Raw genomic sequence first — 20,815 nt, forward strand, 5'->3', positions numbered from 1 at the left:
ACGGTAACTCGAACTCTCGAAGTAGTGCAAAGCAATAGCAATAGCAATATAACAATAGCAATATAACAACGTTGTTCAAACGGTAATGTCCATATTCACAGTATGACCAGCCTTGTTAAGTTGTAAACACACAAAAGAAACACGTAAAGCTCACTTTATCAGTTCATTCCTCATCCAGGAATCCCTCGAATTCCTCTTCTTCGGTGTCCGAATTGAACAGTTGTGCGAATACGGCGTCCAACATGGCCGGCTCCGTCTCGTCAAAGTCGTCATCAGGGTCAGTGTCGCTGGTGTTGTCTGGCATTTCAGTGACAATCCCTGCCTTCCTGAAAGCTCGGACCACGGTTGAGACTGATATATCAGCCCAGGCGTTTACGATCCACTGGCAGATAGCAGCGTATGCTGCTCGGCACTGTCTCCCCGTCGTGGTGAATGTGTGTTCGCCTTCTGTCATCCACCGCTCCCACGCAGTTCGCAGTCTAGCTTCGAATGCCCTGTTGACACCAATATCTAGCGGCTGGAGTACCTTTGTTAATCCACTTCTTGCTTTGTTTCCTCGGAAGCTCCATTGAGTCTTCTTTACCTGGCGCAGGTCGTCTTGTTGCTTCCTCCACTTCCGCACCATTGATTCGTTCACATTAAATTCTCTTGCCGCTGCTCTATTTCCGTGTTCAACTGCGTGACTGATAGCCTTCAGTTTGAACTCTGCGTCATAAGCGTGTCTCTTGCAAGGAGCCATTTTGGGGTCTTTACAGACAGAAATGGTTTGGGACTGAATTCCTATTTATCGCTCTTACTGCCTGTTACTTCGGCCACGCCTACTGACTACGGTAGCCGCGATTAACCAATATTACCGTAATCCATACAAAAGGCGCACCGGCTTATAGTCGTGAAAATACGGTACATTCTGTTCTGGACTTTCTCTCATTTTTGTGCTCCTAACAGTTGGCACCAAGTGCCTGCCATTGACCCCGCTCACACAAGATTTAATAATTCAAGTCTGTGCATTGTTCTTTCCACACCACCTCAGGGTTCACAGACAACCTCCTTTTCTCCTTTTTTTTCTGCAGTGTTTGAGCTAATGCCTAAGGGGTGAGTAGAAAAAGCATCCTTTTCCTAAATAATTTAATACTCATCCCTTTGCTCCTCTACCCTTCAGTGGCAGGAGCCTGTCCCATCACATACATCAAAAGGATGTATAGTGTTCTTAGCCTTCCACAGTTCCTGTTATTCTCCTCTGCATATGTACAGATTTTTATCTCCTGTTTCTAAACCTTTTCATTAGATACTGTTGAGCATCTTATGTGTGTATACAAATATGTTTAACAACCATTTCTGCCGTGTACCCGGCCCGGAGGGTTACCGGGGCCCCACCCAGGATCGCGAGCGCCTGGTGGCCAGGCCTACGTCCATGGGGCCCGGCCGGGCCCAGCCCGAGCCGGCTATATGGGCACTCCCGTCCCCAGTGGACCCCCCAGCCGCAGGAGGAGCATGAAGGGTCTGGTGCATTGTGGACTGGGCGGCAGTCCAAGGCGGGGGCCTTGGCGGTCCGATCCTCGGTTATGGAAATGGGCTTTCGGAACATGGAACATCACCTCTCTGGTGGGGAAAGAGCTGGAGCTTGTGGGGGAGGTTGAGCGCTACCGACTAGATATGGTTGGCCTCACCTCCACACATAGCGTCGGCTCAGGAACCCAAGTCCTTGAAGGGGGTTGGACACTCTTCTATGCTGGAATGGCTCAGGGTGAGAGACGAAGAGCTGGGGTGGGCTTTTTGCTTGCCTCTAGACTCTCCAGTTTGACGTTGGGGTTCTCTTGGTCGAGCGAAAGGGTCGCTTTCCTGCGCCTTCGGGTCGGAGAATGGGTTCTGATGGTTGTTTGTGCTTATGCACCAAACAAGAGTTCAGAGTACCCCCCTTTTTGGAGGACCTAGGATGGACGCTGGACAGTGTCCCGACAGGGGACTCCATCGTTCTGCTGGGAGACTTCAACGCTCACGTGGGTAATGACAGCGTGACCTGGAAAGGCATGATTGGGAGGAACGGTCTCTCCGATCAGAACTAGAGTGTAGTTATTGGACTGCAGTTATTGGACTTCTGTGCTAGTCGCAGCTTGGCCATAACTAACACCACGTTCGAGCATAAGGTTGTTCATCGGTGCTCTTGGCACCATGACAGCCTGGGCCATAGGTCGATGATTGACTTCATAGTCGTGTCAGCTGATCTGCGGCCATATGTTTTGGACACTCGGGTGAAGAGAGGAGCAGAGCTGTCAACTGATCACTATCTGGTGGTGAGTTGGATCAGGTGGGGGCGCAGACCTGGCAGGCCCAAACGCTCAGTGAGGGTCTGTTGGGAATGCTTTACTGGAGGAATCCGTCAGGCTGGCCAACTCCCACCTCCGACAGAGCTTTGATCGCGTTCCGGTAGCAGTAGGGGACACTGAGTCTGAATAGGCCATGTTCCACTCCGCCACTTGTCGAGGCAACTGTTGTGAGTTGCGGCTGCAAGACCTCTGGTGCTGGTCGTGGCGGTCGAACCGTCAGGCTGAAGAAAGAGGCCTACATGTCATGGCTGGTCTGTGGGTATCTGGAAGCAGCTGACTGATACAGGTTGGCTAATCGGGCTGCGGCCAAGACGGTCGCGGAGGCAAAAACTCGGGCATGGGAGGAGTTCGGTGAGGCTATGGAGGAAGACTTTCGGTTGGCACCGAGAAGATTCTGGTAAACTGTCCGGCACCTTAGGGGCAGCAGGCGGCAACTTGCTCACACCGTGTGAGCGTGGGGAGCTGCTGACGGTGAGGCGTGCGTGGGGAGCAGCTGACGACTCCTGGGGCAATTATACGGCGGTGGAAGGAATACATCCAGGAGCTCCTCAATCCTACCAACATGTATCCATAAGGAGGAACAGAGTTGGGAGACCAGGAGGTGGACCATCCGAGGTAGTGAAACAGCTGCCTGGCGGCGGAGCTCCGGGAGCAGATGACATCCGCCCAGGGTATCTTAAGGCTCTGGATGTTGTTGGGCTGTCCTGGTTGACATGCCTCTGCAACATTGCGTGGACATCGAGGGGCAGTGCCCTTGGACTGGCAGACTGGGGTGGCGGTCCCTATTTTCAACAGTGGGGACCAGAGGGTGTGTTCCAACTACAGTGGGACCACGCTCTTCACCCTCCCTGGGAAAGTCTATGCCAGGGTGCTGGAAAGGAGGATTAGATCGATAGTCGAACCTCTGATCGAGGAGGAACAATGCGGGTTTCGCCCGGTCGTGGAACTACGGATCAGCTATTTACCCTTGCTGGGGTGATTGAGGAGAGTTGGGAGTTTGCCCAGCCAGTCCAGATGTGCTTTGTGGACTTGGAAAAGGCCTATGACCGGGTCCCCAGGAGCATCCTGTGGGGGATTTTCGAGAGTATGGGTTGGATGGTCCCTTGATAAGGGCTGTCCAGTTCCTGTACCGAAGAAACAGGAGCTTGGTCCGGATAGCCGGTTGTAAGTCGGACTTGTTCCCAGTGAGGGTTGGACTCCGCCAGGGCTGCCCTTTGTCAGCAGTTCTGTTCATAACTTTTATGGACAGAATTTCTAGGCGCAGCTGGGGAGTGGAGGGTGTCGAGTTCGGTGGGGGGATGATCTCGTCGGTGCTTTTTGCAGATTAAATAGTTCTTCTGGCATCATCGAGCAGGGACTCCAATACATGCTGGGGCGGTTCGCGACTGAGTGTGAAGCGGCAGGAATACGGATCAGCAGCTCCAAGTCAGAGTCCATGGTCCTCGCTCGGAAAAAGGTAGAGTGCCTTCTCCGGGTCGGGGAGGAGGTCCTGCCTCGGGTGGAGGAGTTCAAGTATCTCGGGATCTTGTTCACGAGTGATTGTAGGATGGAACGGGAGATCGACAGGCAGATCGGAGCGGCGTCAGCAGTGTCGCTTAACCAATCTCTCATGGTGAAGAAGGAGCTGAGCCGGAAGGCAAAGCTCTCGATTTACTGGTCAATCTATGTCCCAATCCTCACCTATGGCCATCAACATTGGGTGATGACCGAAAGAACGAGATCGCAGATACAAGCGGCTGAAATGAGTTTCCTCCACAGCGTGGCCGAGCTCAACCTTAGAGATGGGTGAGAGAGGGTGAGAAGCTCGGACGCCTTCCAGACGCCTCCCTTTAGAGGTGTTACGGACATGTCCCACTGGGAGGAGGCCTCGTGGCCGGCCCAGGACTAGGTGGAGGGATTACATCTCTCGCCTGGCTTGGGAGCGGCTGAGGGTCCCCCTGAAGGGGTTGTTGCATTAATAGAAATGTGTCTGGTCTGTGATTGCTTTTGCTACCATTCTGCGAATTGCTCCAATCATTCCTGAAGAAGTGTTGCGTGTGGACATGAACTCAAATGAATACTAGCTGGTAACGTATTGTGTCACTTCCTGTCTTCTCAATCGTTCGTTGGTTGCATTGTGCATGGGGTGTTTTATTCACTTAATATTGAACACTTGGTGTGTTGTATTCACTTTACTTAAAATTTGAACACTTGGGACATTCTAGTCACCTGAAAACAACAGTGAGAAACAACCCATATTAAACAAATACAGGGCTTCACCGATTATTAGCGTTAGCATGGCCTCACCATCTGTTTCACCCGGTGTCTTTGTCTGTTCAGCGTGTGAAATGTTTAGTTACTCCTCTGCCTCCCTCAGTGAAGGGAATAGGTGCAGAAAGTGTAGTTTATATACGGCTATGGAGGCGAGACTTAGCGAGCTTAGCGACTTACCGCAGCTTGGAGTTAGCTGGAGTTTCCGTCAGGTAGCCAGGAGGAGCTAGCTACTGCTGAGCCGCCTAGCATAGCTTCAGCTAGCGGTCCCCCGGCAGCAGCCGAGCAGCCGGCTAGCCAGGGCGGCTGGGTGACGGTTCGCAGGAAGCGTAGCCCAAAACAAAGTCCCACGGTGCACCACCACCCGCTTCCCGTGGCTAACCGTTTTTCCCCACTAGGCGACACACCCGCTGAGAAACCGACCCTGGTAATTGGCAACTCTGTTTTGCGCTACATGAAGCCGACTCCAGCGACCATAGTCAAGTGCATTCCGGGGGCCAGAGCGGGCGACATAGAAGCAAATTTACAGCTGCTGGCGAGACGTAAACGTAAAAGTTATTATTCATGTCGGTGCCAACGACACCCAGCTTCGTCAGTCGGAGGTCACCAAAATTAACTTGGAGTCGGTGTGCAACTACGCAAAAACGATGTCAGACTCTGTAGGATTCTCTGGTCCCCTCCCCAATCTGGCCAGCGATGAGATGTTTAGCCGCATGTCGTCGCTTCGTCGCTGGCTGTCACGGTGGTGCCCCGAAAACCAGGTGGCCTTTATAGACAATTGGAGCATGTTTTGGGGAAAACCTGGTCTGATTAGGAGAGACGTGTCCATCGGTGCCTCTCTCATTTCTAGTAATTTGGCTAATTTTATTAGACCCAAAGTGACCTGACAATCCAGGGTCCAGACCAGGATGCAGAGTTGTAGTCTTACACACCTCTCTGCTGCTTCCATAGAACCCTCATCCACCAAAAATAATATATTTAACACTATAGAGGTAGTCTCTGTTCCACGGTTAAAAGTTCACCAAGCACAGAGGAGAGGAGCGGTCAATCACCATAATCTTATTAAAATTAATACTAAAGCACAAGTTGGAGAAACTTAATATCACAATTAAGTGTGGACTGTTAAATATTAGATCTCTTTTGTGTAAATCCTTGTTAGTACACGACCTGATAGCGGATCATCACATTGATTTATTTTGTCTTACTGAGACCTGGCTTCAGGAGGAGGAGTATGTTAGCTCAAATGAATCTACTCCTCCTACCCATCTTAATTATCATATTCCACGTGTTACTGGTCGAGGAGGGGGAGTGGCAGCAATCTATCACTCCGAGTTATTAATTAATCCTAGACCAAAATATGGCTCCAGTTTATTTGAAAGCCTGACTCTTGGCATCACCCATCTGAACTGGAAGGCAGAAAAGCCACTTCTGTTTGTAGTTGTATATCGGCCCCCTGCTGGGCCACATTCAGAGTTCCTGTCTGAGTTCTCTGATTTCTTATCTGACTTGGTCCTTAGAACGGACAAAGTCATTATCATTGGAGACTTTAATGTCCATGTAGACGTTGTAAATGACAGCTTTAGAAATGGCTTCATTTCATTACTTGAGTCAGTTGGTTTCCTCCAGCAGATAAACCAACCAACTCTTAACTTCAACCACACCCTAGATCTAGTTCTGACTTATGGTGTTGAGGTAGAACATGTGTCAGTGCTCCCTCAGAACCCACTCCTGTCAGACCATTCTTTGATCACTTTCACATTTATGATTAAGGATTCTTCTATGCTCAGAACAAAGTCTTACTATAGCAGATGTCTTTCAGATAATGCTGTAGCTAAGTTTAAGGAAGTGATCCCTGTGCTAATCCCAGGACCACCGTGTGTTTCCCCAGGGATAAATCATTATAATCTTAGCCCTGCTGAGGTTGACTCTATTGCTGAAGGTGCAGCAACCTCACTGAGAATCACGCTTGATTCTGTTGCCCCCTTGAAAAAGAAAATAGTAAATCAGAGGAGGTGTGCCCCCTGGTATAATTCACATATCAGGACCCTCAAGCAGAAAGTGTGAAGACTGGAAAGGAAGTGGCATTTTTGTAAAATAGACAGCTATCATGTAGCCTGGAAAGACTGTCTATTAGTTTACAAAAAGGCCCTTTGCAAGGCTAGAACAGCTTATTTTTCTTCTTTGATTGAGGAAAATAAGAACAACCCCAGGTTTCTTTTCAGCACTGTGGCCAAATTAACTAAGAGTCACAGTGTTTTAGATCCACGTATCCCTTCTTCCCTTAGTGGTGAAGACTTCATGAGCTTCTTCACTGATAAAGTTCTAGCTATCAGAGAGAAAGCTAACCAGGCCATCCCAACAACTGGACCATCACCAGATGTGCTGACTGTGGGAACATACAGGTTCTCCAACGAACTCCTTCACCCCTATATATTTTTATGAGACATCATTGCTAATTCAGAAATCCAAGACCACCACGTGTCTTTTAGATCCCATCCCAACACACCTGTTGAAGGATGTTTTACCATTGATCGGCAGTTCTATCCTGGACCAGATCAATGGTTCTTTAGTGTCAGGTTATGTACCCTACAAGGTGGCAGTGATTAAGCCGTTGCTTAAAAAAACCATCACTGGATCCTGATGTCTTAGCAAACTATAGGCGAATATCCAACCTTCCTTTTATCTCTAAAGTTCTAGAGAAGGTGGTGGTGAGTCAGTTACTGGAGCACCTGCAGAGGAACAGCCTGTTTGGGATGTTTCAGTCATCCTTTAGAGCTCATCACAGCACAGAAACGGCACTTCTTAAAGTTACTAATGATGTCTGTGTCATCATCCAGGTCATTGTATCCAGAAGGCTTCTTCAGTTCATGACGAACTGAAGAAGCCTTCTGGATATAAGGCAAAACGTCTTCAAGAGAAGAAACCCAGTCCAGTTGACATCGAAAACTACCTTGGTTACTCATCATGTTTCTGGATCCCGGCAGCCTTGGCCTATAGCAGCATAGCTAAGATGTTAACCTAATGATTAGACGACCCCCTAAGTATGATAATTTGTCTGTCTACGATAATAACTGGAACTACAGAATTAGTCACAATAAGCTTTTTTAAAGAGGTAGGTTTTAAGTCTGATCTTAAATGTATGCAAGTATGTATGTTCCCACAGTCAGCACATCTGGTGATGGTCCAGTTGTTGGGATGGCCTGGTTAGCTTTTTCTCTGATAGCTAGAACTTTATCAGTGAAGAAGCTCATGAAGTCTTCACCACTAAGGGAAGAAGGGATACGTAGATCTAAAACACTGTGACTCTTGGTTAATTTGGTCAATTTGTTTAGTGATTCCTCATTGCCCAGTTCATCATGTGTTCCAGTTGGAGTCATCTAATTAGTTTATTAGGCTGATCATATATACAGTATATGGCAAGCAGACTGGGGGATGTTATTGGATCAACTGGACAAAGATGACCTTTACCACAGTTTTGCTGCTGCATGCTGTTTGATCAGGATGTTCGTATCTGGATGTTCTTATCTGCTCGGATGTCTTTACGGTTGAAATCAACAGTGCTGTGCTAACAGTGAAACATCACATGTGGCTTTCTGCTGCTTGGAGCATTTTTTCTCCTAACTTCTGACCTGGTTTGTAGTCCAGTGATGGAGGTGCCCACAGACGAGCCTTTTTCTGAAGAGGAGGCGAGGGTATACCTCAGAGACGTAATTCTGGGGATAGAGTATCGTAAGTGTCTCACATACATACTCACACATCAGCACCTAGATAAGCGATAGGAGACCCTTTCCTGTTTTCTCTCTTTATTACAGGCATTGTGATTGAAATTGTAAAAGTAGAGCGCAGTGTGGTGTAATGTTCCCCACTCCAATAACGGTCCTGTTGTCGTTTCCATGCCTGCGGCTTCCTACAGTGTCTCCATTTGTTTTATTCAGCCCATTTCCCTGCTCATTAGGCCTACATCTACATCTCTGAGGGCCGTCTCTCAAAATTGTAGGGACAGGCGATGCAGCAACACAAGCAGACGATGATTTGTCAGGCAACTGCCTTCCCGTACGACAGCACTTCAGCACAGCAGATGATGCATCCTCCTCTGATTAAAAAGCTGTTTTTAACCGCCTGGCATTCAACTTGACCTTCTTAATAACAATCACTGGTGACTTGGAAACCTGATTTGAAGTGTCTTTTTTGTCAGTTATTCACTATTGTCTATATAGAGGGCAGTGCTAACATAATGAAAGGTTACAACACACTCAACAATGTTTAAAAGCAACAACATGGAATCAAACTCAGTAAAATAAGTAGTGTGAGTACTGAACTACTTTCAGTCTTGGCTGATGGCACTCAATACTTTTGCAGGTAGATTTTTCGCTTAGCTTCCCAAGTGGATTTATGTCATTTCTTTGCTCTCCTGTTTATTGCGTCGACTGGTGGCATGGGAACATTTAAAGGCATTTCCAGAGAAATAGTATGATTTCTTCATTTTTTTTCTGCATCCAATGATTTATAATTGAACCCATGTTATTTGTGGAAAACGACCCAGCTTTTTAAATGTGCGCTCTCGAACTTGCACTCAAACAGTTGATATTAATATACAAAATAGAACTGGGCTGTTGTTTCAGATATCACCTCACACCCCCCACCTTATCATTTCAGATACATTTAATTTTGCATCTACTCTTACAGCTTAAGGCATTAAAACTGTTCTCATTATGTGTGGTTTAACTGCAGTAATATTAGAGTTAATGATAATTAATTGCAATTGAAAGGCCTCAACAAGCACCCCTTATCAAACCAGTGAAGTGTCCGGGGCTCATGCCAGAATAACTGTTAAACAAATCTACAGTTAAAAATGACGGCTTAATGCAACAGTCCAGTAATCTGTTTGCTTCTTCCTCCTCAGTGCACTACCAGAAGATCATCCACCGAGATATCAAACCCTCAAACCTGCTGCTGGGCGATGATGGCCATGTGAAGATAGCAGACTTTGGGGTCAGCAACCAGTTTGAAGGCAATGATGCCTTACTGTCCAGCACTGCTGGCACTCCCGCTTTTATGGCTCCAGAGACCCTCTCAGACACACGGAAGAGCTTCAGTGGAAAAGTGAGTTGGCTTCTCCAAAGCATACATAAAGAGATCAAGAACTCAGCCAGTCTGTAAATTATGAATTAGTTGAGCGGAAAACACTGTTACACATCTAAAACAGGAACGCTTATAACCCTAAAAGGATTTTGAATATGCTGTGCACATTATAAATTTCTCTTGCACAATTCTGCCAGCAGAACTGCCCAACTAAACGTAATGCATGCATGATGGTTTTGGCGAAAGAAGGACCTTGTTTGTCCATCAAAACGGGGCCAGAATTGAATATTTTGATTACAGCAGTGGAAGAGGCTTTTAAGTACCTCAGGCTGCTGGTCCCTAATGCTTGGACCAAATGATTGGTCTGATTGGTCTCATTCTCTGTCTGATTTAGGTTTGATATTCAACTCATGTTCAGATAGCTCTGTATCTTGTAACATAAATACATAAATGAGAATAAATTTGCTGCGAAACATTCACAGCTTGAGCATACCGTTTGCTCCAGCATAATAGGGCTGAAAGTCTGTGTTGCGCCCTCTGAAGTAATGCTCTGACTCTCCCAGGCTCTGGACCTGTGGGCCATGGGCGTCACCCTCTACTGTTTTGTCTTCGGGAAGGCAAGTGTGCATTTTCTCTGCTACACAATCAGCGAAGGCTGACATGGGCCTGTCAGATGGAAACTATTGTCTTGTCTTGATGTGGCAGCCGTCCAGTTCATTTATATAAATGAATATATGCTTGAAGCCCATTACTGTTCTTGTTTTCTTGACAAGAAAACTCTGGCACAATTCATTGCCTTTCTTTTGTTTCTCTTCCCTCCCCACCTCAGTGCCCATTTATTGATGAGAACATATTGGCTTTGCACAATAAGATAAGGACAGAGCCTGTGGAGTTCCCAGAAAGGTAAGTCAATTTCCTGTATCCCTCCCCTGTGTTACTGTCTCCTGCAGCCTGAACTTCTGCTGTATGCATACTCATTTTCTTCCAGAAAGTATTAGCATTACCAAATGTCACCTTTTATGCAAGCAAAACAGATGCTGGAAAAATGGGTGGAGGCATGAATAGTGTGGCCTCTCGTATCTTTTTGACTTCTGAAAGAACAAAGGGAATGTGGACAGGGCTACCAGAGTGAAAAACAATGAGAAGGAAGATTTGTCCCTTCACTGTGGGCATGAGAGACGCCAGTTGCATTTTCATCAAACGTCATGAACTAAATTGCACATCACATAATAGGATTAAAATCACTGAGAAGCAATTAATGACTACAATAGGTCCTTGCAGGTATAGTTTAATGTTTTCACTGTTGATATCATTGCATATGTTGATGGCTGAGTAATAACAACAACAGCAACAATAAACACTACAGTTTGTATTTAGGTGTCCTCGTCAGTTCTGGGCTGCTGATATTCTGGTAGTTTACGCCCAGACAAATTAAAACACATCAGTTAATACACAGTTCTATAATTTGTAAAGTATTCCTTTATGTTTTTGTGGTTCCCTCAGTGTTCTGAGTCTCTTTCCCATTGTTTTGTTCCCTACTTCTGGGTTATTAAGGCCAAGCTTTCAATTATTATTATTCCTGCTGGCCTCAGTGATGTCATAAAATGACTGATTCTGAACCCACTTTTATATGACTGGAGATGACTATGACAGCCAGGATCCAGGACCACTCGCTCATTATATTGTGCTTTTCTGTGCAGGCCAGCGATCAGTGAAGAGCTGCGCACTCTGATCCTAAGAATGCTGGACAAAAACCCAGACACCAGGATCATGCTCTCTGAGATCAAAGTACCATGAAAACAGACACAGGCCAGACACTGAACTCTAAAAGTCAGCCTCTGAGATATTTGTTTTTTATGCTTTCAGATGGATCAATGGGTGACCCAGGGAGGCACAGATCTATTGCCCCTTGAGCAAGAGCACTGCACAGTGGTGGAGGTGACAGAGGAGGACATCCAGAACTCAGTCAAGTTTGTCCCAAGCCTCTCCGCAGTGGTAAGAAACCCTGATCATCATCATCATCATCATCCGTGCTGGATATGTGAAGATGCATCAACATCCTCATATGAAGGCTGTATCATGTGAGCATTTATATCGGGTAGGGTGGAGGCCTTTGTTCCAGAACTCCCAGAGGATTCTTGCGCTTCCGCTCTGGCTCCTAATCATGTTAGGGATAAATATCCAAAAACCAGGAGAGCATTCCAAACAATCATTTATTCTTGCAGGAAGGACCAATGTCATAACATACAAGTAAAAATTCAGAGGGGTCAAGGACAAGCTGTTTTCAGTATTTATACACACTTCAGAGCTGATCAAACCTCTTAGATGAGAAGTAAAACGTCTTCAAGAAACTCAAAAATTCCAGTTGATACGATTCAACTACCAGAATTACCATGACTTGGATGACTGAGAACCTTTACAGACATTTATACACAAAGGTCATCAGGAAATACGCATCCGGACTCATTCCAATCTCTGCTTGCATCTGGAGGTTCTGGTATCTGATGGCCCATTTTATGATACCCTATAATAAATTTTGTACTACCTCAAAGGCCTTCCTCAGGCCTCAAACAATTCCTTATTTTTATAGAATTTAATCCACAGGTTTAAACATTCTACTGATCATCACAATCAATCAATCAATCAATCAATCAATCAATCAATCAATCTTTGTTTATGTAGCATCTGTTACAATCAAAATTATTTCTAGGTGCTTTACAGAATCCCAGGGCCTGACCTCCAACAAGCAACAGTGGCAAGGAAAAACTCCTCTTGAACAGGAAGAAACCTTGAGCAGGACCAGGCTCATATAGGGGGATCCTCCTGCTGATGGTTGGCTGGGTAGAGAGAGAGGAGAAGGGAGAGGACAGGTAGAGGAGAGAATAGGTAGAACATACAGAAATACATAAAGAAATACATTATGTTGATTAAAATAAGCTGCCGGTAGAGTCGAGTTGAGTGGGTCAGCGAGGTCAGAGTTCAGTAGGTCAGCAGGCAGCTCTGAAGGTGGCGATACCTGTAGATGAATACAGGGGGGGCAGAAAAACTACACAAGAAATAACAACGCTGTGGGGTGACAGAGGCCTGTCAGGTGATCATGTTTCTGGACCCCGGCAGCCTCGACCTATAGCAGCGTAACTAAAATGTTAACCTAATAATTAGACGACCCCTTAAGTATGATAATTTGTCTGTCTAGGATAGTAACTGGGACTAAAGAATTAGTGACAATAAGCTTTTTCAAAGAGGTAGGTTTTAAGTCTAATCTTAAAAGTAGAGATGGAGTCAGCCTCCCGTGCCTGGACAGGGAGCTGGTAATGGGCAGCCAATGAACAGATGACAGTACAAGAGTTATGTGTCAATACCTGTCAGAACTCTAGCTGTGGCATTTTGGATCACCTGGAGGCTTCTTAAAGAGTTTTTTGGACACCCTGATATTAAAGAATTACAATAGTCCAGCATGGAAGTAACAAATGCATGGACTAACCTTTCAGCATCATGCCGCGTTAGTAGCTTCCTGATCTTTACAATGTTCCTCAAATGAAAAAAGGCACTTCTAGAGACTAATTTAATGTGTGAGTTGGAGACATTTTGATCAAAAGTTACTCCAAGATTCCTCACAGAGAGACTAGATGCTAAGGAGATACCATCTAGAGTGATAATGTGATCTAATCTATCCCTGAGAGGTTCAGGACCAAACACCATGACCTCAGTTTTTCCTGAATTAAGGAGAAGGAAATTTGAAAACATCCAAGACTTTATGTCTTTAAGACAGGTCTGAAGCTTCACTAACTGCTCTGCCTCCTCTGGTTTCATGGATAGATATAGCAGAGTGTCATCAGCATAGCAATGAAAATTTATTCTGTGCTGCTGAATAATGTTTCCTAAGGAAAGCAAGTACAAGGTGAAAAGGATTGGTCCAAGTGCAGAACCTTGTGAAATCCATGGCTAACCCTACTGTATGAAGAGGGACATGAGCAAACTGGTATCTATCTGATAAATATGCTCTAAACCAGTCTAGTGCTGTCCTGTCATCATTATTAGTCTTTCTGAATGTGCTTAAGCACAAGACTGTAACTAAAGACTGCAAAAGAATATATGTTTACATGGTGCTGTTTGTGGCATAAAAACACCATCTCATACTGCTGAGCAACCCCAGGTGTCCACTGTTGCTTTATTTCCTCATGACGTCATAGAAGGGTCATTTTGTACGTGGTCAGCTCTGATAACTGTCCTCTGCTCTATGTGAATGTTTCAGATTCTGGTCAGAGCTATGCTAAGGAAGCGCTCCTTCAGTAATCCATTTGACTGTCCGAGCAGGAGAGAAGAAAGGTCAATGTCAGCGCCCAGCAGTCTCCTCATGTAAGTCAGCCAACATCTGTGAAGACTGAGCATCTGAGCTGTAGAAGGTGAACCAAGCAGAGCCAATGTAGTAGCTCTGGGTTGCCATAGGATAAGAATAAGGATAAAAGACTTTATTGATCCCACATCGGGGAAATTGCACGTTACAGCGGTAGCCCGTGGTGTACAAAAGTACTAAAAGAAAAAAAATAAAAGACTCTTCTATTATGTACATTGCTATGTACATTGTACAGTATATACAGAAATTAAAAATTATGTACAGGAGTGTCGGACAGTGTGAAGAAAAATGAAGGTGCAAATAAGATGTGCAAATAAGACATTCCAGAGGTAGGATGATTAGTTAGTGAAAATATGCCAAACATGGGTTATTGGTGCTACAATTAAGTGTTGAACAATCTGATGGCAGTTTGGATAAATGACCTGCGGTAACGTTCCCTTTTACACCGTGGATGTAACAGTCTGCTGCTGAAGGAGCTGTTTAAGGCCCCCACAGTCTTGTGTAGGGGGTGAGAGGGGGTGTCCATAATTGATGTCAACTTGGCTAACATCCTCCTCTCACCCACCTCCTCAATGGAGTCCAAAGAACAGTCCAGGACTGAGCCAGCCCGTCTGATCAGTTTGTTGAGTCTCCTCCTGTCCCTCTCTGAGCTTCCACAGCTCCAGCAGACCACAGCATAGAAGTTCACCGATGCCACCACAGAGTCGTAAAAAGTCCTAAGCAATGACCTGCACACTCCAAAGGACCTCAGTCTCCTCAACAGATGAAGACGACTTTGGCCCTTCTTGTACAGGGCGTCTGTGTTATGAGTCCAATCCAGTTTATTGTTGAGGTGAACACCCAGGTATTTGTACTCCTCTACGATCTCAATGTCCAAACCCTGGATGTTCACGGGTGCAATGTGAGAAGCTTCCTACTGAAGTCGATCACTGTCTTGCTGGTGTTGATGCGCAGATGGTTCAGTTCACACCAGGCGACAAAGTTGGTGATGACCTTCCTGTATTCCAGTTCGTTCCCCTCAGACACACGTCCAACGATGGCTGTATCGTCGGAGAACTTCTGGAGGTGGCAGCTGTCCGAGTTGTGGCTGAAGTCCGATATGTAGAGAGTGAAGAGGAAGGGAGAGAGAACTGTACCCTGCGGTGCCCCCGTGCTGCAGACTACCACGTCGGCCTCACAGTCACTGAGCCTCACGTACTGTAGTCTGTTGGTGAGGTAGTTGGTGGTCCAGGCAGCTAGGTGACAGTCGACTCCGGCTCCCTCCATCTTCCCTCTCAGCAATGATGGCTGGATTGTGTTGAAGGCACTGGAGAAGTCAAAGAACATGACTCTTACAGTGCTCCCAGTGCTCTCTAGGTGTGAGAGTGACCGGTGCAGCAATGCCCGGTCGATAAGCAAACTGTAGAGGGTCCATCTTGCTGTCCACCAGCTGTCGGAGGTGGGTGAGAACGATCCTCTCTATGGTCTTCATCAGGTGAGAGGTTAAAGCCACTGGCCTGAAGTGGTTGGGCTCCCTGGCGTGCGCAGTCTTAGGAACCGGAACCACACATGATGTTTTCCACAGTAGTGGAACTCTCTACAGACTGAGGCTCAGGTTGAAGATGTGCAGGAGTACTCCACAGAGCTGATCTGCTCAGTCCTTGAGTAGTCTGGAGTTGATGCCATCAGGGCCAGTAGCTTTCCTTGTCTTGGTCCTCCTCAGCTCCTTCCTCACCTGATCAGCTGTAATGGAGAGGCGAGGTGTGACTCCTGGTGGGTGAGGAAGGGGGTTGGACTGGGAGGGTCGATCTGGCAGGGGGTGGAGGGAGGTGGCGTGGTGGACCCGTAACACCTCCGGCACCGGAGGTATTACGGGGGGAGAGGGGGGATGGTGATGTGACAGCACAGTCAGGTCTGGGCTTTGATGAGTGGGAGAGGGAGGGGGAGGGGCAGCACAGTCGAATCTGTTGAAAAAGGAATTCAACTCATTTGCCCAGTCCTGGCCCCCAGATTCAGGGCCCCTCCCACTCCATAGTGCCATAATTCATTCATCCATCATATGCATCAGGGCTTAGAGCTTTCATAAGAGTTTCTTTGCTGTATATAGCATTAAACCGCAGAAAAATAGTCTTATATAATGATGCTCCGGGCTGACCTTGGTTGTCTTTTATGCTTTATAAAACATTGCAGGGATGAAGGCCAAATATGTATCTCATTGACAGAGTTTTAACATATATAATTCTACTGGGAGCAAATTGAAGCCTGTAGTATAGCTGCTGGTGGCCTTGGTGTGTATTATTGCTCAAGCACACTTTATCATGAAGATTGTTGCCTGCAGGCTCGAGAAATTACACTAATACACTAATTTAGGATTGTATTAGAGTTCTCCTCCTTCTAAGCTGATGTGTCCCCTGTTTCTCTGTAGGTGCTCCCCTAAGTGTTTTGGAGGACACAAATGGGAGTTTACGACATAGTGCCCTCTACTGGAACATAAAACCCAACAGAATCCCACATAACTGTTATTAAAGTCTCACTCTTCTGCCCTTTATAAGGTCTAAATAAAATGACTGGGGCATTAATACCTTATATGAAGTTATCAAACACACCAGTAAACTCAAAGATTTCCTGGTTATGATTTGAAGATGAGAGAGAACAATTTGGAATGTTTATTAGCTGACTATTCTGCAAAAACATTGGGATCATTCTGTTCTTTTGTAATTTTCACCTCCATGTTACCAACAGTTAAAATGATTAAGCAGTGTGATGCAGGCACTATGAGACTGAGTTTGATTCCCCAGTGTGGTCAGAAACACAAAGACAGTGGAGCAAGGAAGTAGTTTTGGTTCCTATTTACTTAGATGGACTTACCATACATTTTGAGAGTTATTATTTATTGGTAACTGTAAAATGTTTGTACTGTTAATGAATTAAATAAATAAGTGTTATGAGTCCCAAATGTTGCAGTTAAAACTGTTATGCTAAAGAACTACAGAAAACCAGCTTTTATTTTGTTAATATCATCCTGGAATGGGATTTATCTTGAAGTTACCCATCAGCTTCCTGTTGGGGACGTCTGAGGCTTTCTTCTCTCTCACCTGTGACCTCTACATCTTTTTCTCCCACTTTGCTGCAGGGATTCATGGCCCTTTCGGCCCTCTTTAAAACTCCACCCCTCGCTCAGGTAACTCTGTAAGCCGCTCTGTGTGACCCGCTGCCAGCTACTGCTCCTAAATCACTGTGTTCACCATCCTGTCAGACCCCAGCCCATCCCTTGGTTTGTCTCATCCCAGCAGCCACATGGCTCTCACCCCCAATCCACCACTACTGTCATTTGATGATGTATCCCATAAAGAAATCATTTCGTTAGCATTCGTCACACGGCAGTCTAATCAGAAAATAGCTTTCTGGTTACCTGCTGCATTCAAGAGGCAAAGCTTTGTAGTGCAGTAGTAACTCAAACTTGAATATTTCTGTGTTTTGTGGCATAAAATATTAACTCCACTGCATTTGGTCAATTCAGTGATCTTGTAGGTTCTGCATTAAAGTCAATAAGTGGTTTTAAAAATGTTTTTGTGGGCATGTTGATTTAAAAAAAAAAAGAAGAAGAAGAGAAGAAAGAAAGAAAAAGAAGAAAAAAAAGAAAAGAAAACTTAAATTACTGTACTCGGAGGAGTTTTTCCTGAATTTTCGTATCCTTTTTCCTTGAGTGGCTCCAATCTTGATTCCTAACAAACCTGAAAACTATACGCATACTAAGAATTTGACCATTAATTTACAATCTGTCTGTCTATGTGTGTCAATTTACTTCAAATTTCAGCAATACAACAAATGTATACGTTGAAAAGTCACTATTTTCACTGTTTTCATTTAATAAAATGACTCTGACACTAATGATCAGAGAATTTTTCAACTTTATTTTGTTGTTTTAAGGTCAAAAATACTTTTATTATCAGGTACTGTCATGTATTTGCTCAGATTATATGTGTCTTAGTGACCTGTAGGTGCTTTTTTGCAACACTGGTGTTCCTTAAATCCTCTCAATAACACTTTTTTTTTTTAAAATTCTGTCTGTGTTATTTCAGAAAGAGCAGTGCAGGAGAGGGACCCAGAGAAAGTGAGCTGGAGGACCTGCATGAGGATGAGCCTTCCTCTTAATATCCAGCCGCACGTTCTTGTCGCACCAGTGAGACACTACAGATTTATCTGTTTGTGCACCAAATCTTTTTGTTCTTTGCACTATTATTGAAGCTAATGTGCTTGACTTGGTATTTTTCTGCCCTCTTCTTGAGTCACAAGAGCTTTTTTCCTGGCTCAAATGCTTTCTGTTGTGACTGTTGGGTCAAGAGAGGAAGTTCTAGATCATTAATGATTGTTGGAAAAGAAAAAAATATATTTTGAGATGTCAGAACATATTCTGACCTACCTTCTGCATGATGAATAATTAAACAGTCCACAAAAAAAATCAGAAAAATACATGCTTATTTTCGTTTCTGATCAGAGTTTTAATATTGTAAATACTGTAAATGTCCCGAGGTCTCATCTTTCTTGTGCCATCAGCTCCTTTTACTTCGGAACCACAGTGAGGTGTTGCCTTCACAGTCCTCAGGCTCAGAACCAGGTGCCAGCTGTCTAAAGTGTGTTAATGCAGAAAGTTCACTATTTGTACTGCTCTTAAACCCTTCTCAATGTCTTGTGTACAATTATGCTTTGATGCTCTCGCATCTTCTGTTTTCTTTCATTTCTGTTGTCTATTGCTCTGTAGACTGGAGGAGGAAATTCACTTTCACTATGAATTTGTTAGTGTCACTCTCTGTGTCAAAATGAAGTAAGTTCTTTGTTTGTGAGGCAGTCAAAAACTTGTTTAAGACTTGCTCTGTACTGAGTTTGGACTGGAGATCCTGAAGTCAAAATGGGTCATGCCTCAAAAAGTGGTTGAGAGTGACCATGATAAGATCCAGTAGGGCTTTCAGGTCCAGCAAGACATTTTGGTGGTGGAGAGAGGCATGAAGAGGACTGATGGATGCAGCAATCCCAAGTTATTGTGACTTCAGGAAAACAGTGAAACTGGACGAATACCAGGGGCTGATGGGTATGAGGACATCAGTGATCCCTGTGGGAATTGGAGCACCTAGAGCAAGTGGCTCCAGCAGATCCCAGGTAAAACTTAACAAGAATCCCATATGGGTGTCCGCATAAAGAGATCTTTGCCTCAGAGACGGAGAGTCATTCATCCATTTTCCACTGTTGTTGTTACACAGGTGTGTGAACCATCACCAGTCATTTGCATGTTTACAGGCCACACTGTAAAACAACCCTACTGTAGTCTTAAGCCTTTGTTTTTAGCATAAACACTCTGCAGTTATGCAATGTGTCTTGTGCATGTGCACTCAGCAGATGGACAGAGGAAGCTCTGACTGCAGTGTAAATGCCAGACTGCATTTCAGTTCAATATGGTTGCTTTGGTTCTCTTTTGGTTACACAACATAGTCCACAGGTAGTTCAAGGAAACCCCCACCGAACCCCACAGCCCCTCTAACAGATGAAATAATGAGTGTGTTTTCATTTTGGGGTGAATTTTTCAGAACTCTTCCATTTGTGGGATATGACCCACTGAAGGCCTGTTTGAACTAAAAACATGAAACTTGGAGTTGAATTTTTCTAAGAATGATCTTTTGAATGATTACTGATGTGTTTTTACGGACGTCTTTACATGTTGTCTTCAAGGGCAGCATCAGTTTGGGTCAGAATTGTTAAAAAGCTTGTGAGGGTGCCTTAAAAAGATCCAAGAATGATCTAGTCTACCTGTGATTCTGTGCAGGGGTTCAGAACATGCATCAGTGTAGTACTCGCCCCGGCCCTCAGTCTTTGGTTTATATTAGATTATATGATTTTAGTTGTCCTTGTTGGAGATACAGAATCACTGCCTCTTTTTAAAATATTTGCACTTTGCATAAAGATACCTACACCTGTACAGTTTATGTGCAAGATGAATTGCTTGAGGATGTTCTGCATGGTGCAACATTGCTGCTAAAGCTTTTAAACATTTGAAAAATTATTTATTCTTTTGTGTCAAAACCTGTTGCAGCGATAGTTGTTTTGCTGTTTGACAATGTTGTTAATGTTGATGTTGTTGTTTCCTGTACTTTTTCTACTGCTCCCAAATCCTTCAGATTTGCATGTTGAGTCTGGATAGCCCCTGGACATGTGACCAGGTCATCGTAGGGTGAAGTATGCAATCAGATATAGTTGGATGAATGTGATACCCTCCCTCTTCCCCTAAGGCCTTGTTACATCTCAATTACCATCACTTGTGAAACTGTCTTGTGAAATAACATAATTTCTGTATTGCCTATGTAGGAAATTACCTAGTATTCCTCAGAATCTTTTGAATCCACATGCACATGAATATGCACACTGTGGCACAGATTTGCACTCTCACTGATCTCAAAGCTTTGTGTTGCCACTGTAATCAAATGAAAAAAGAAAGTGAACAAATGAACTAACTCATTTGTAACAATTTCAGCTCACATGTAAATCCAAATTTTACTACTTCTGTGTTAATGCAACTGTCTTTTACATGAATTGACTGTACCTGCTGTCTTTTGTTATTTAGAATCTGATTGTATGTCAAATTGAAACCTATAGTATGTAAACCTTAATGCTGTCATGTATGTAAATATGTATTGATTCATACTGGACTGTATAAAGAAGCAATTTTTTTGCATGCTTTTGTAAACCTACACATAATCATTGATAATAAAGAGGGTAAATAATTTCTGATGCATTTTTCTGCCATTAAAACAGTAGGAATGAGGACAACGCA

General features: G+C 44.7%; 1 protein-coding gene across 10 annotated transcripts in view; it reads left to right on the top strand.

Annotated features, from left to right (window-relative positions):
* Nucleotides 1-20,815, top strand: part of camkk1a (calcium/calmodulin-dependent protein kinase kinase 1, alpha a) — a 93,312-nt gene extending 72,497 nt beyond the window's left edge. For 5 of the 10 annotated variants that reach the window (XM_057055547.1, XM_057055544.1, XM_057055549.1 and 2 more), the window contains 10 exons: nucleotides 1,071-1,092; nucleotides 8,215-8,303; nucleotides 9,478-9,677; nucleotides 10,220-10,273; nucleotides 10,486-10,559; nucleotides 11,357-11,444; nucleotides 11,523-11,651; nucleotides 13,912-14,015; nucleotides 17,126-17,173; nucleotides 18,075-20,815. In XM_057055547.1, the coding sequence (XP_056911527.1) occupies nucleotides 1,071-1,092; nucleotides 8,215-8,303; nucleotides 9,478-9,677; nucleotides 10,220-10,273; nucleotides 10,486-10,559; nucleotides 11,357-11,444; nucleotides 11,523-11,651; nucleotides 13,912-14,015; nucleotides 17,126-17,173; nucleotides 18,075-18,147 (881 nt within the window). In that variant the 3' untranslated portion in view covers nucleotides 18,148-20,815. Of the gene's footprint in view, nucleotides 1-1,070; nucleotides 1,093-8,214; nucleotides 8,304-9,477; nucleotides 9,678-10,219; nucleotides 10,274-10,485; nucleotides 10,560-11,356; nucleotides 11,445-11,522; nucleotides 11,652-13,911; nucleotides 14,020-17,125; nucleotides 17,174-18,074 lie in introns of those variants that run through there. The other 5 variants (XM_057055546.1, XM_057055552.1, XM_057055550.1 and 2 more) reach the window with 3 other exon arrangements.

The sequence above is a fragment of the Takifugu flavidus genome, chromosome 14, assembly GCF_003711565.1.
Source record: "Takifugu flavidus isolate HTHZ2018 chromosome 14, ASM371156v2, whole genome shotgun sequence".
Lineage (NCBI taxonomy): Eukaryota > Metazoa > Chordata > Actinopteri > Tetraodontiformes > Tetraodontidae > Takifugu > Takifugu flavidus.